General features: G+C 37.3%; 1 protein-coding gene across 1 annotated transcript in view; it reads left to right on the forward strand.

Moving 5' to 3' along the window:
* LOC144959110 (uncharacterized) overlaps positions 1-16,806 on the forward strand; it is a 130,523-nt gene that overhangs the window by 74,555 nt on the left and 39,162 nt on the right. Inside the window, 8 exon segments of the mRNA XM_078891532.1 lie at positions 524-589; positions 981-1,058; positions 2,064-2,193; positions 3,073-3,215; positions 4,446-4,676; positions 5,309-5,396; positions 7,386-7,655; positions 12,299-12,450. Coding sequence (XP_078747658.1) covers positions 524-589; positions 981-1,058; positions 2,064-2,193; positions 3,073-3,215; positions 4,446-4,676; positions 5,309-5,396; positions 7,386-7,655; positions 12,299-12,450 — 1,158 coding nt within the window.

The following is a 16,806-nucleotide window of genomic DNA, read 5'->3' on the forward strand; positions in this document are numbered from 1 at the left end:
CAAAGTCATCCAACAGGCATAAAAAGAAAAACAAAAAACAAACCTACAATCATTATGATTAGTGCCGCTATGTGGTCTAATAGTATGACGCTCGCTTTCGGATCGGAAGGTCCTGGGTTCGAGCCTCGCTCGACGCATAGCTTAGTCTTTCCAAAAAAGACTCTTTTCTTACATCCTCTCACCGTGCTCGGGTGTAAAATGAGTACCTGGTTGTTAACAGCCGCTGACTGTCGAAAACATTGCTATATCGCCTAATATTGTCTCATTCTATACGTTACAGTTGCTGTTGGTTTGGTCAGGGCCCCTTTGTAAAGGGCTTTGAGCACGTTTAGTAGATATTGCTCTATATAAAAAGCTCAAGTATTTTTTAGTGCCAGAAAACTCGAAGTCATTTGCTAGAAAGTGGTTATGGTTTATGAGGATATATTGACGGTGGCTTTGATTGTGACTATTAATAATAATATTCTATTTATATATCCCCCCCCCTCCCCCCCCCCCTCCCTTTCCAATTTTTCACCTTTAGGGAGCGATTGAGGAGTTGAAGATTTTTGGAAACCCTGCCGAGGCTGAAGACGCCAATTGTGATTTTGTAAGTATATCTAGATACACTGTGATTCCTTTATTGATCTTTATTGTTTTTCGCTCTTTCTATTGTTTCTTTGATATGGAAAGAATTATATTTTCTCTTGCATTTCTTTATTTATCATTATTATTATCATCATCATCATCATCATCATCATCATCATCATCATCATCATCATCATCATCATCACCGTCGTCGTTTTCGTTGTCCTTGCGTCGTCATCGTTATCATCATCGTCATCATCATCATCATCATCATCATCATCATCATCATCATCATATCATCATCACCACCACCTCCATTACCGTAAAATATAATATTACATCAACAACCATCAAATCTATTGTATCAATCATTTCTACTACCACTACGACCACCACCACCTCCACCACCACAGGATTTCAGTGGATCAGGAGATGGCTCGGATATCGGGGGTGATAGACCAGGTCTCAGCACTAAAAAGCCGATCATAGAGGTAAGTATGTATTAAGTTCGGGGATGTACTTTTTCTAGTTGAACTTGATCGGTGTTGGTGAGTTGATTTTTTAAAACATGAAAATAATGGATGTTTAAAGGACACAGTAGGTGTTGGTCGGTTGACTTTTTAAAAGATGAAAGCATTGGATGTTTAAAGGACACAGTAGGTGTTGGTGTGTTGATTTTTTAAAAGATGAAAGCATTGGATGTTTAAAGGACACAGTAGGTGTTGGTGTGTTGATTTTTTTAAACATGAAAGCATTGGATGTTTAAAGGACACAGTAGGTGTTGGTGTGTTGATATTTTAAAAGATGAAAGCATTGGATGTTTAAAGAACACAGTCGGTATTGGTGAGTTGATATTTTAAAAGATGGAAGTATTGGATGTTTAAAAGCAACATTAGGTGTTGGTGAGTTGATTTAAATAATGAAAGCATTGGATGTTTAAAGGACACGGTAGCTATTGGTCAGTTGATCGCAATCATGGGCGTGAGTTAACATTGTTGATATGGCCAATATTTCGCATTGGTTTGAAAGTTGGGTTTTTTCCCATTACAACAATAGTAGGCCCATAACAATGTGGGTTGTCAGACTTGTAAATAAGTAGACTTCGATTAAAGCTGAAATTGTCATTAATCAAAGTCTGGTTTGTTGATATCAACAGTGACAAAGAATTTCCTTTAAACAAAGTATTGCATTGGATATATTTATTTATTTATGTATTTATTTATTTATTTATTTATTTATTTATTTATTTATTTATTTATTTATTTATTTATTTATTTATTTATTTATTTATTTATTTATTATTTATTTATTATTTATTTATTATTTATTATGTTTTTATTTATTTGATTAGATGAAACTATAGGGCTATCAACGAGTACGTATCAAATCTACAGACAGACTATGATTAACAATGATAATGCACAGTTACTATAATATGTTGCTATAATAATCTTATGTTGTTATTTTTTTTTTCCACCTAAACTTCCATTACATAGAATTCTTCCAGCACTAAGGGAGAGAAAGGCCAGAAAGGAGAGAGAGGTTTGCAAGGGAAACCTGGCATGGACAGGCCACCACTTATCACCCCTCCACCTCCAGACCTCAAAGGACTCATGGGCGCGAAAGGTACCTTTTTAAAAAATAGAAAGAAAAAAGCAGCATAAAACTAAACGAAACAAACAAACAAACAGTCAATCAAACAAAGAAATGGAATTCTAGTCTTGATCCCTTAAAACGTAGTTCCAGTTTACTCAACCCTGGTCAAATTGTATTTTCTTAGATCATGAACTTTTTATAGTTCTTTTCTTTCATTATGTCAAACTGCATTATGACCCATGCATGTTAAATTTAAACTTAAACTTGAGCTTTTATATAGCGCAATATCCACTAAACGTGCTAAAAGCGCTGTTCAAAGGGTCCCTGATCAACAGCAACGCGTAACATGTAGAACGAGACATGACGCCCGTTTGGCGATTTTACATTTTTTTTTCGACAGAGAACGCTGTTGACGGCCAGGTACTCATTTTACACCTGAGTACGTTTAGAGAATGTGAGTAAAGAGCCTTTTCCAATGACTCAACTATGCGCCGAGCAAGGCTCGAACCCAGGATCCGGGACTATCACACTCGAAGTAACACACACATTCACGGCAAGCGTCCATAGAGACAGCGCAATCATATTCATTCATTCTAGACGAAAACAAGAAATGAAGTGAGTAGGAAAGTGTCAGAAGACAATAGAGAATAAAAACTTCCCGGCGGCGATGGGGGCTCGAACCCGCGACCTTACTGGTATGACAACTCCGCCTGGCCGGGGAGAGCTTGACTCTACCGTTTGAGCTATCCACGACCCCAAAAAAGATCGCTTCTAACCCTAGTCTCATTAGAGCATTCTCTCCCTGACTTCTAGAAGAAAACCCAACAAGCAAACGTACGAGAAAATTTATGGGTACACATCTTGCGTTGATAAATGTTGCAAATGCTTCCGTTTTGGTTCCCTTTTCAGGAGATAAAGGAGACAGAGGAGTTCCAGGAGAGACGGGTGTTCCTGGGTTCGTGGGTCAGAAGGGAGAGACAGGCGACACTGGCATGGACGGCTTACCTGGAAGGGATGGGGAGCGTGGAGAGAAAGGGGATAAAGGCGACAGGGTAAGTGGGTTATGTTGATGGATGGATGGGTGGGTGAATGGGTGGGTAGGTGAATTGGTGGATGATTGGATAGATGGATGGATGGATCAATGGGTGGGTGGGTTGATGGATGAATGGATAGATGGAGGGATGTGGTTGGGTGGGTGATTGGTTTGATGGATGAATGGATGGGTGGGTGGATTGAGGGGTGGATATATGGATGGATGGATGGGTTGTGTGGGTAGATGGATCAATAGATGGGTGGGTGGGTGGATTGATGGATGAATGGATGGAATGGTGGGTTGATGGATGAATGGAAGAGTGGATTGATTGCTGGATGAATGGATGAGTGGGTGGATTGATGGGTGGATATATGGATAGATGAATGGGTTGTGTGGGTAGATGGATCAATAGATGGTGGGTGGGTGGGTGGATTGATGGATTGATGGATGAATGGATGGGTGACTGGGTTGATGGATTAATGGAAGGGTGGATTGATTGCTTGATGAATGGATGGGTGGGTGGGTTGATAGATGGATGAATGGATGGATCAATGGATGGGTGGACAGTGGATGGATGAGTGTACGGATGGGTGGACTGATCGATGATTGGATTGATGGATTGATAGGTGGATTGATGGATGGTTAGATGGATAAATAAATGGATGAATGGACGGATAGACCGATGGATCATTGGATGGGGGCGTGGAATGAGTGGGTGAAAGTATGAATGTTAATAATAATAATTATAATGATCAATATAATAATGATAAAAATGATAATAATAATAATAATAATAATAATAATATAATAATAATAATAATAATAATAATAATAATAATAATAATAATAATAATAAAATAATAATATAATAAAATAATTAATTACTATTGTCATTTATTATTATTATTATTATTATTATTATTATTATTATTATTGTTATTATTGTATTGTTATTGTTATTATTATTATTATTATTATTATTATTATTATTATTATTATTATTATTATTATTATTGTTATTATTATTATTGTTATCATCATCATCAATGTTGTTCATTGCTATAGACTAGCCCCTATTCAAAGGATAGCTATTCCACTTGGTGCTAATGAACAAGAAAGGTTTTAAACTCGGCTCCATGGACTACTCAAGTACATATTATGAATTGGATTCAATTATAGTAGCATTGTGGTTATTTGATTTAATAATAGTCTTTCGTTTATATAACACACACACACACACCATTTTCAGGGTATCCCAGGCGTTTCTATGCGAGGACCACCAGGAGAACCTGGTCCGCCAGGAAGGCCAGGCTCCCTGGGCGTTATCAGCGAGGACGGCGGTGCACCTGGACCCAAGGGAGAGCCTGGAGAGCCAGGTTTGCCAGGAAGACCGGGTAGATCTGAGATTGGAAAACCAGGAATCCCAGGAGCTCCTGGACAGAGAGGGTTTCCAGGAAACAATGGACAACCTGGACCTAAGGTCAGTCATTTCCAATAATTCTTGAGTAAAATCTCTTTAGCTCATTAGGGCACCTAAATCGACATAAATGTATTGAACATCTTGTTCTCACAGGACATATAGAAGTAAAAAGAGTAATGGCAGACCAAAAAAAAAAAAAAAACCAACAAAAAACCCAACATATTTGAATAGTTTGAACAACTCGTTGAGTTGAAAGTAAATGATAAATAGCTGATCAAATTTGTTGTCGTTTGGTATTATCTAGGATTTTTGGTGGGAGAGTGTTTCATTCCTCGATTGTTCTTGGGGGGAAAATGTTTATCCTGTGTGTTGGAATTGTGAACTTACTGTTATAATCATTTCTTATGAATGTACAGTGTTGTTTTGTCAACTATTGCAAAAGAATGTTAAATCTTATACTTCTGGCCATGTGAACTTTTAAAGGGGGGGGGGGGGAACCCCACTGTAAAGCGCTTTGAGTAAGTTCTAGTGGATATTGCTCTTTAGAAATGCTCACGTTTTGTATTTAAAGAATGTTTTTGACAGTTGATTCATTTCACACTGGCTTTGAGACCATTTGTCATCAACAGTAAGATTCGATTAAAACACTGGACGATGATTTTTTAAATTTAAAACAAAAATTTAACTTCCAGGGTGATTACGTCATCGGACCCCCAGGTATTGATGGACCTCCTGGAGAGCCAGGCATGACAGGAGCCCCGGGACGCGATGGAAAAGCAGGTAAGATTGGGATGCATCTAGGATATCATTATCTCTATAGATAGTATGCAGATGACGTCACTCAGGCCTTTGTTATTGTTTTTGCCATCCGCAGTTGTGAGTTGATCTCACTAAACTGTATTAACCAGACTATAAAAGTTCATGGTTACACAGAGTTTGTGTGTTGGTCCGTTATACTTCCGGATGGCAATGTTGTGAACTCCTTGGCCAAGCGCATTCTATCTATAGATGTCGCTGGTGTAATCGACGACGTCTTATTTTATGTACAAGTCTGATGATAACTGGTTTGTTTGGGCTTCTTGGTGGTGGATTGATGGGTTGATTGATGGGTGGGTGGATTGATGGATTGATTGTGGATGGTGGGTGGATTGTATGGGTTGATTGGTGGATGGGTGGATTGATGGTTGTTTGGTGGATGGGTGGGTGGATTGATGGGTTGATTGGTGGATGGGTGGGTGGATTGATGGGTTGATTGGTGGATGGGTGGATTGATGGATTGATTGGTGGTGGAGTGGGTGGATTGATGGGTTGATTGGTGGATGGGTGGGTGGATTGATGGGTTGATTGGTGGATGGGTGGGTGGATTGATGGGGTGTGTTGATGTGGATGGATTGATGGGTGTGGATTGATGGATGTGATTGATGGTGGTGATGGGTGGGTGATTGAATGGGTTGATGGATGGTGATGGTGGGTGGATTGATGGATGGATGGGTGGGTGGATTGATGGATGGTGTGGTTGGATTGATGTGATGGGGTGGTGGGTGGATTGATGGATTGATTGGATGGGTGGGTGGGTGGATTGGATGTGGTTGATTGATGGATGGGTGGATTGATGGATTGATTGATGGATGGGTGGGTGGATTGATAGATTGATTGGTGGATGGGTGGGTGATGGATTGATTGGTGGGTGGGTGGATTAATGGATTGATGGATGGGTGGGTGGGTGGATTGATGGGTTGATTGGTGGATGGTGGATTGATGGATTGATTGATGGATGGGTGGGTGGATTGATAGATTGATGGATCGGTGGGTGGGTGGATTGATGATTGATTGGTGGATGGGTTGGTGGATTGATGGATTGATTGATGGATGGATGGACACATGAGTAATGGATGAATGGTCTGCATGTTAATTCTTTATCAAGTGCTTCTTTTTAGTTTTACTGTTGTTCGTTGTGATAGTCTAGTTCTTTTTCAAATAAAACATTTGAACAAAACTGGAGGGAAAGAACACCGCGCGTATACCTCAATGACATAATTCTAACCCTTCTACCAAATGAGGAGATCGTGATTTTTCGCCTATTTCTGCTGCCACAGGTCTCCAATAAAGTGCTCTGGATCTTCCTCACATCCTTTGGTTATTGATGCTATACATTTAGGTAAAATACTCACAACATAAAACTACGTGTAAACCTTAACGTTTTGATAAAGATCTGAACAAGTGTGTATGAAAGGTGCCAGACAAAGCAAGAAAGAAAAATACAAGAAAAAAAGAACATCCCATAAAATCAGTCGATCTCGACCACCGGAGAAAGTTTTGTAGTCCAATTGATATAATTTTGTGAGAACTAATCACCAAAGGTGCTGTCTAAAAACAATATCAAAGAGCCGAGTGACGTCAGTTTCGTTGCTTTTATAGGTTCGAGTAACAAGCTAAAAAATAATGGGCAAAAGATTAATTAAAGAAAGTTTTCATACCTCAAGCCCTTCCTCCGCTATAATACAAAAACAGTATAAATAACTCAATGGATCACATTTGTTTTGTTTTTGTTTTGTTTTTTCCCCTTTGTTATTTATTTATTTATTTATTTATTTATTTATTTATTTATTTATTTATATGATATTATTACTATTATCTTTTTTCTTAAATATTTGTTTTTTTTGTTTTTATTATACAGAAAACCATACTGATAATTCTGTAAAGACTGTTTTACAATGAATGTGTTTGTTAAATTTATATATGTTTTGTTTTGTTTTGTTTTTTCTTTAGGTCCCCGAGGCATTCAAGGACCCCAGGGTTATAAAGGAGACATCGGACCCATCGGGCCGCCAGGACCTCCTGGACCTCCAGGACCCGGCGGTTCCGGTCCATGGGTTGATGGTGGCTCTGGTGACGGAGAAGACGGTATCGGCGGTATTGGTGGTACTGGTGGAAGGGCAGGACCTCCTGGACCTGAGGGCCCACGGGGACCTATCGGACCCAGAGGCATTATGGGCCCTCAAGGACTGAGGGGAGAACCAGGAGAACCTGGAGTCAATGGTAAGATTGATGATGATGATGATGATGATGATGATGATGATGATGATGATGATGATGATGATGATGATGATGATGATGATGATGATGATGATAATGATGATGATGATGATCTAGGGACTCCCGATCGGATGTCTATAAAATGTGACCCCTCGTCTCAAAACGGTATTATGTCGGGATGGAACAGATACTAAAAAGTCCAATTATAGTTCAAATGGTCAAAAATATGAAACGTTGGTATTTAGTACAGTAAAATATGATATTCCTTCTCCTCTATAAAGCATATAAATTCAACTTAAACATGATATTTCTAGCTACAAATTCCATTTTCAACATCTTAATCATCCCGACTTACTACCGTTTTGAGACGAGGGGTCACAACTATTCCCTTGATTTCAAATACTTTTTTTATTCTAAAAGCGTTATAGATATTATTTGCACCCGGTTTTCGCAAGACACTGAGTGTGGCAGCGAATCGGCTACAGTCGAGAACCGGCCTGACGGCAAAATCGCTTCATCAGTGGGCGGGTCTTTCCACCTGTCCAACATGTGCCCAAACAAAATTGATCATAACAGCTTCAAAAGGAAGAGAACAAATTACCAAACACGGAATGTTTTGGGCTCAAAACCCTTCTTCAGCCTATAACAAAAAAAATAGGCTAGCACTATTCAGTATCTGATACTGAATAGTGGTTTTGCACTATTCAGTATCTGATACTGAATAGTGGTTTTGCACTATTCAGTATCTGATACTGAATAGTGGTTTTGTACTATTCAGTATCTGATACTGAATAGTGGTTTTGCACTATTCAGTATCTGACACTGAATAGTGGTTTTGCACTATAATACGGTGTTTTTTTTCCGAAACCCGACGAAGTTATGGGAAGAGGGCAGCTGTGGGAGTGAATCTCGGACTCAGAGAAGTGTACAACAGTGGGGAGTGAACCTGGGATGGGTTTCAGCGGGTTTCGTAATAAAAAGCCGGACGACACCTGGCAATATCCGACAAAGTTCTGGGACGTAGGCAGCAGCGTGTGTGTGTGTGTGTGTAGAGGCTGAGGGGGGGGGGGGGGAGGAGGGGTGAACCTGAGATTCAGGGAAGTGTACACCAGTGGGGAGTGAACCTGGGACTCTGGGGTTTATAAAAAAGCAATAACAATGGGGGGGGGGGGGGGATTACTTTTGTACGAAACCCGACAATATGCGGCAAAGAAGTGGAAAGTAGGCAACGCGTGGGGAGTGAACCTGGGACTCAGTGAAGTGTACACCAGTGGGGAGTGAACCTGAGACTATGGTTTTCGGCGAGCTTCAGCTAGTTTCATATAAAATCAATTACTTTTTTACAAAACCCGACGAAACCTTGAAATATCCAAGAAAGTTATGGGTAGTAGGCAACAGTGGGGAGTGAACCTGAGATTCGGGGAAGTGTACACCAGTGGGGAGTGAACCTGGGACTGGGTTTCGGCGGATTTTGTTATTTTAAAAAAGCAATTACTTTTTGTTTACGAAATGCGCCAAATGCCAACAAATTGAGGCAAAGTTATGGAAAGTAAGCAAATAATGGGGACTGAACCTGAGACACAGGGAAGTATACACTAGTAGGGAGTGAACCTGAGACTCTGGGTTTAGGCGAATTTCAGCGAGTTTCATATATAAGCAATTACTTTTTTCTGAAACCCGACGAAACCTGGCAATATCCGACAAAGTTAATGAAGTAGGCAATAGTGGGGGGTGAACCTGAGATTCATGGAAGTATACACATGTGGGGAGTGAACCTGAGACTCTGGTTTTCGGCGGGTTTCAGCGAGTTTCATATAAATGCAATTACTTTTATACGAAACCCGGCAATATCCGACAAAGTTATGGAAGATTCAGGGAAGTGTACGCCAGTGGGGAGTGAACCTGAGACTCTGGTTTTCAGCGTGCTTCAGCGAGTTTCATATAAAAGCAATTACTTTTTTTACGAAACCCGACGAAACCTGGCAATATCCGACAAAGTTATTGAAGTAGGCAACAGTGGGGGGTGAACCTGAGATTCAGGGAAGTGTACACTTGTGGGGAGTGAACCTAGGACTCTGGATATTGTAAAAAGACAATACCAAGGGGAGGGGGAATTACTGTTTTACGAAACCCGCCAAAACCCGACAACGTTATGGGAAGCAGGCAGCAGTGGGGAGTGAATCTGGGATTTGGACACAGAGGGGATTGAACCTGGGACTGCGAGAGGCTGATACCAGTGGACAGTGAGCTCAGAATGTACTTTTATTTCGAAACCTACCGAAATTATCAAAAGTTATGGGAAGTGGGCACCATTGGGCAATGAACCGGGACTTAGGGAAGTGCACACTGGTTGAGAGTGAACCTGGGACTGTGAGAAGAGGATATCAGTGGAAATGAACCTGGGACTATGGGAGTTGGGTACCAGACGAGAATGAAGCAATTACTTTTTTACGAAACCCGCCAAAACCCACCGAAAAACCATAGACTTAGGTTTATTCCCCAATAGTGTACACTTCCCTGAGTCTCAGGTTCACTCCCCCACTGTTGCCTACTTTCTTTCCATAACTTTGTTGGATATTGTTGGGTTTCGTAAAAAAGTAATTGCTTTTTTGTTACGAAACTCAGTCCCAGGTTCACTCCCCAATGGTGTACATTTCCCTGAGTCCCAGGTTCACTCCCCACTGCTGCCTGCTTCCCCTAACTTTGTCAGGTTTCGGCGTGTTTCGGCAGGTTTCAGGTTTCGTAAAAAAAGAAACACCCCTAAAAATACCACGTGTATTCAGTAAATAGATGTCAATTGTAGTCTAATATTCAGTATCTGTTTATAAATTATTATTATTATTATTATTATATATTATTATTATTATTAATTTATTATTATTATATATTATTATTATTATTTATTATTATTATTATTATTATTAACTTCATATTATTATTATATTATTAGACTTATTATTATTATTATTATTATTATTATTATTATTATTATTATTATTATTATTATTATTATTATTATTATATTATTATTATTATCTTATTATTATTATTATTATATTATTATTATTATTTATTATTATTATTATTATTAATTATTATATTATATTATATTATTATTTATTAATTATTATTATTATCACGTAAATTGTCTTAGATGACAAAACAAACAAACAAAAACAACAACAAGAACAACAACAACAACAAATGTGACAAACAGAAAAAAGCAAGATTTTAAAAAGTAATGAACAATAGAAGAGCTCATCAATGAAAAACAACAACGAGATTATAACACATAAAAGATATTCGTAATAAATCGATAACTGATTAAATAACTCCTACTACTTGATTTAAAAATCATAATCATAATAATGATGATGATGACGATTACAACAACAACAATAATAATAATAGTAAGTAGAAATAATAATAAAATAATAATAATAATAATAATAATAATAATAATAATAATATAATAATAATAATAATAATAATAATAATAATAATAATAATAATAATAATAATAATAGTATAATATAAACATTAAAATATATTACAAGCAAATAAAATGATTAAAACAAAAATATTGGGAGAAATAAAAGTTAACCCGGCCGGGATTTGAACTCTCGAACCTTAAGTTCAGAGTCAAACAGCTTATCCACCAAGCCATGGTGTTACTGAACTTTTAGTGACATTTAATCATGTCTATTTAGACATTAAAAAATGTATTGGAATGCCACTCTTCTTTTGATAATTTGAACTATGTTAATTGCACAATAGCAGAAATTTAAAAATAACGATTAAAATATTTCTACAACTTTGAATCGGGCTGTCAGTAACTGCACGAGTTCAATCTGGTAGTAGGTCAGCAGTTTATTTACATTCAACTGAGATTGTCGCACTTTTCACTCTCTCTATAATAAAAGAGTTCCTTATGGATACTGAATAGTGGCAAAGCACTATTCAGTATCTGATACTGAATAACCACTTCCAAAAAAATAATAATAACCTGTGTAGTTTGCTATGTTTACCAAGTCAATGCCATTGTTTACATTTTGACGAGAGGCGTGGTTATCTAAGTGCCTATTAAAACCCTCTCCTTACCACCTATAGAAAAAAATCGTCACATTCGTTATGATGCAACCAACAGTTTTCTTATTCTGATTTCAATTTGTTATATATAAAATACTCGACACTGTGTTGCAGAGCTCATTTTTCTGAACAAAATATAGAATATACTCGTTACTACTATTCTGTTTGAAACATATGTTTCTGTGTTGGGTGGGTGTGAAGTTTCAGTTAAATTCGTAAAAATAACTGGTAAGGATAAGAGTTAAGCAATTAACCCTCTCTTTACCACCCATAGAAAAATCGTCACATTCGTTACGATACAACCAACATCTTTCCTATTCAAATTTCTTTTGTACATCATAACATTTAAAGAAAATAAACAGTATGTTGTAGAGCATGTTTTGTTAAAGAAATTATGTATCGCAAGAACTTAAGGCTAGATTGTGTTTGAGTGATAAAAAATATATATTTTTGTGTTAGTTAGGTGTGAAGTTTTGGGGAAAATCCTGAAAATGGCTGGTAAGGAGAGAGTTAAGCAATCAATCAATCAATCAATCAATCAATCGTGTTTTCTTTAGGCCTGAACGGAGAACGAGGAGTTCCAGGACCGATGGGCCCGCGTGGTCCCCAGGGTCCCCCACCGGAGATCGACGTGGAGCTGCTTCGTGGGCGCCCTGGCATGGATGGTATGGATGGATTGCCTGGCCCGCAAGGAGAAATGGGACAGGAAGTATGATATGGCTCCTTTTTTGTCTCTCTCTCTCTCTCTCTCTCTCTCTCTCTCTCTCTCTCTCTCTCTCTCTCTCTCTCTCTCTCCCTCTCTCTCTCTTTTTGCCTATCTAGTTGTCAGATAAGTCTCTGGTGCCCACTGGTTGGCGGTTTGTGTTGTTGTTTTTGGTGTTGTTATTGTTGTTGTTATTGTTGTTGTTTTTGTTGTTTGTTATTGTTTTATTTTTCGTTCTTTTAGGGGATGGGGGGGGGGGGGGGGAGTTGATGATGATGATGATGATGATGATGATGATGATATATATATATATATATATATATATATATATATATATATATTTGCGTGTGTGTGTGTATGTGTGTGTTTGTATTTTTATGTGTATGTGCTTGTGTGTTTGACTTTAAGATAAGTCTCTGGTGTCCACTGGTTGGCGGTTTGTGTGGTTGTTGTTGTTGTTGTTATTGTTGTTTTGTTATTGTTTTTTCCGTTCTTTTAGGGGTTGGGGGAGTTGATGTTGATGATGATGATGATATTATGTGTGTGTGTGTGTGTGTGTGTGTGTATTTGTGTGTTTGTATTTTTATGTGTATGTGTTTGTGTGTTTGACTTTGAAATAATGTGTGCGTGTGTATGTGGTTTGTGTATTATTTATGTGTGTGTGTGTATGAACAAGAGTGAGTGAGTTTGTGTGTGTGTGAGTGTGTGTGTGTGAGAGAGAGAGAGAGAGAGAGAGAGAGAGAAGAGAGAGAGAGAGAGAGAGAGAGAGAGAGAGAGAGAGAGAGAGAGCAAGCAAGCAGATTCGCTCTTCTAAGAGTTTGGGAGGAAAACAAAAATTTCATCAGAAAAAGTATGCAGGGGTGGGGGGTTGACAGAGACATGAAAAAATAAACATATTTAAAAAAACAAACAAACAAACAAACAAACAAAGAAAAACACCAAAACACGATAAAACGAAAGTGATTCAAGTATAATTTGATTTAACATTTGGTATTTTTTCAACAATCATTTTCTTCTTCTCGCCACTTGGATTCATAAAGTAAGTTTAGCGTCTTTACTACATATAATTGTAGTTAATTTATTATTGGCTGTTCTTTTGTTTGCCTGTCCAAGATATAATGTTAAATTTCAATGCTTTTCTTTCTTTTTTTTTCCAAATATAATTGTATTGACTATTGCAATGCACTACAGACGGCTTAAAAAAAAACAACAAACAACTAAGTTTTTATTTTTGTTTTTGTTTCATTTAATATTGTATCTGAATGTGAAAACATGTTTAGATGTTATAGTAGCTGATAATGATATCAGCGGATGAAGACCGCTCAATATATTATTATCCCAATCTTCAATGTGTTTCTACTCACCTCATTTTCTGCTTTTACATTTTGAGATCATATTCGAAATAGGATTCAATAGTCTGATATCACGTCGCCCAGCAACGGCGGCCATCGTGGTTCTAAACAAAGAAAATCGGTGCTTTTTATTCTTCATGCTGGCGAGAACTTTTCATAATATGTCTTGTGATCAGAATGTGTAAAAGTCAAAACATGAACAGATTTATAATGTTTTGTTTTTTTCACCGCTGGATACGCTTTTATGCTCGTCGGAGAAATAATATTTCATAAGGGCGTCCGCCATTGTTCCGATAGTTACTAAGTCAGTTACTAAGTTACCATGCGTTATTACAAGGGAAGTGACGTTACGACTGTTGAAGCGTATAGGGAATGAGATTAGCGGAAGAGTAGCGTCCCTTGATTGGACGTCACCTTTCAGAGAGAACGTAAAAATGGTTTTGCGCATGCGTCTCTCTCGTCCTCGCTTTCGGTGAAGTATCTCATGCCGCACAACCAACATGACGTTCTCTCTCTAATAACTTTTCCGCTCGTGACTTCCAATCAAGGGACGCTACTCTTCCGCTAATCTCATTCTCTATTGCTCTCGTCTAATGGGTTGTGAGATTATTAGGTATTCCAGAGTTGAAGGCCATAATATTGACAAGAGAAATCCCCTGATTAATAAACGTTTTGGCTGCTTTAAGCTCAAAGAAATAAACAACACTACAAGCCAAATGGAATCGATGGTTCAATTAAATTAACTATCCATCTTTTCCCTGTTTGTTAAAAATTAATAATCGGTATAGTTTTTTTTTCAAACATATAATAAGACTGAATATTTACTGATTTTTTTTTTTAATTTAAATAATGTTGCCCCTTTTATGGTATGACTTTATCTATGCTTTCCTGTTCATTTTGATAAGCCTAATATTATGTGTTCAAGAAAATAATGAAAGAAGTAATACCATATTATGCTTCCTTCTTTTAGTTGAAAAAAATAGGGAGCAGGCACCACTGCTGCTGTAAGATAAGATCTGAATAAGTCAGTGTGTATGAAACAGTGCCAGACAAACGAAGAAAGAAAAATATATGACAAAAAAAAAAAAAAAAAAAAACATCCCGAAAACTCAGCCCATATGAATTATTCGTCTCACATTCTTTTTTTTTTTTTTTGGGTTGTTGCTTTTTTCTTGTGTTTTTTTTTCTTTCTTGTTTTGACTGACACTGTTTTTCATACACACATGTTCAGATCTTATCATGTTTTAGTTGCTTATTTAATTTTAATTATTTATTTATTTATTTTGCTGGTAATCATTGTTGCTTCATTTTGTCATTGGTAAACTTATTCATTTCTCTATTGTCTCCCCTTTTTAAGTCATACCAAAAATTATGATTGTTTATTTTTCCTTTATATGTTATATGTTTATTATCCGTTATTCTCCCACTCTATTCGCCCCAAAGTTCCTTTTTGTTTTATTTCTTTATCCCTCCCATGCAAATAATTTTCTTTAAAAAAAACAACAAACTTTTATGGGTCTTATGGAGCTTGCCTGTTAATGTTTGACATAATTTTATTCTGGAAGAACAATATTGGTGAGCAGGTATATTGCTTTGGAAAATCGCCTACTCTTCTTGGGTCGGTTGTATTTTATTTTCTGGTTTGAATCCTGCTGGATACATGAATCCATTTCATATTATGGGCACACACACACACACACACACACACACACACACTCACAGACGCACACACACACACACACATTCCGTTTGTTTAATTCCCTTTTCGTAATAGAACATTAAAATGAAATGTCCTCTCATAAACTTCAGCTTTGCTAGAGGCATTTTATTTATATTCTATTTTTTTTTGAATTTATTTATTTATTTATTTATTTATTTATTTATTTATTTATTTATTTATTTATTTATTTATTTATTTATTTATTTATTTATTTATTCATTTATTTATTTCGTTTTATTTATTTATTTAATTTAATTTATCTACTTATTTCTTTATTTATTTATTGCTGATATTAGATAGTGTAAGATAAACAAACAATCATTGATTGTTTTGATAAGCACACACTGTGTTATGTGTTATCACAGGTAACAGCTTTGTTTGTTGTGAACCGGACAATCATGACTATTTCAGAGAAAACATCTTCAGCTATGTTTCGCACTAGACTTTATTTGCGGCTATGTGGTCTAGTGCTATGCATGACACTCGCTTTCGGATCGTCGAAAGGTCCCGGGTTCGAGCCTCGCTCGACGCATAGTTGAGTCCTTGGAAAAAGACTCTTTACTCACATTCTCTCACCGTACTCAGGTGTAAAATGAGTACCTGGTCATTAACAGCGTTGTCTCTGTCCGTTAAAAATTGTGATATCGCCTAACAGGCGTCATACACCGTCTGACATGTTGAATGTTGCTATTGGCCATGAACCCCTTGTAAAGCGCTTTTAGCATGTTTAGTGGTGGATATTGCGCTATATAAAAGCTCAATTTTTAAATTATTATTTCTATTGCTATGCCACTTTAATTTCTTCTCCTCCTAAAAGTGAGACTGCAGAGATATATTATGCAAACCTGCCTACTTGAAATTTGAAAAAAAAAATGCCTAGTTTTCAGGGATTATAACATAATAGACATAGAGATGATAGATTAAAATGGTTCGGACGTAAAGAGACGAGAGAGAGAGAGAGAGAGAGAGAGAGAGAGAGAGAGAGAGAGAGAGAGAGAGAGAGAGAGAGAGAGAGAGAGAGAGAGAAGAGAGAGAGAGAGAGAGAGTACGTGGGAAGAAAAGTATTGGACTTACAATTGGCGGGAAAGAGGAAAGAGGGACGCCCAAAGATTAGATGGTTGGATAGGGTAAAGGAAGATATGACGGAAATAGGCCTGGAGCAGATGATGCTCTGAACCGAGATGCATGGAGATGTGGCATTCATTATGGCAACCCTGCAAAATGCGGGATAAGCTGAAAAATTGCCAATTTGTGTTTAAATACATTAATGCTTTACATTCCTTCATTTAC

This window comes from Berghia stephanieae, chromosome 13 (assembly GCF_034508935.2).
Source record: "Berghia stephanieae isolate SIO BIC M18660-M18661 chromosome 13, UCSD_Bste_1.3, whole genome shotgun sequence".
NCBI classification, from domain to species: domain Eukaryota; kingdom Metazoa; phylum Mollusca; class Gastropoda; order Nudibranchia; family Aeolidiidae; genus Berghia; species Berghia stephanieae.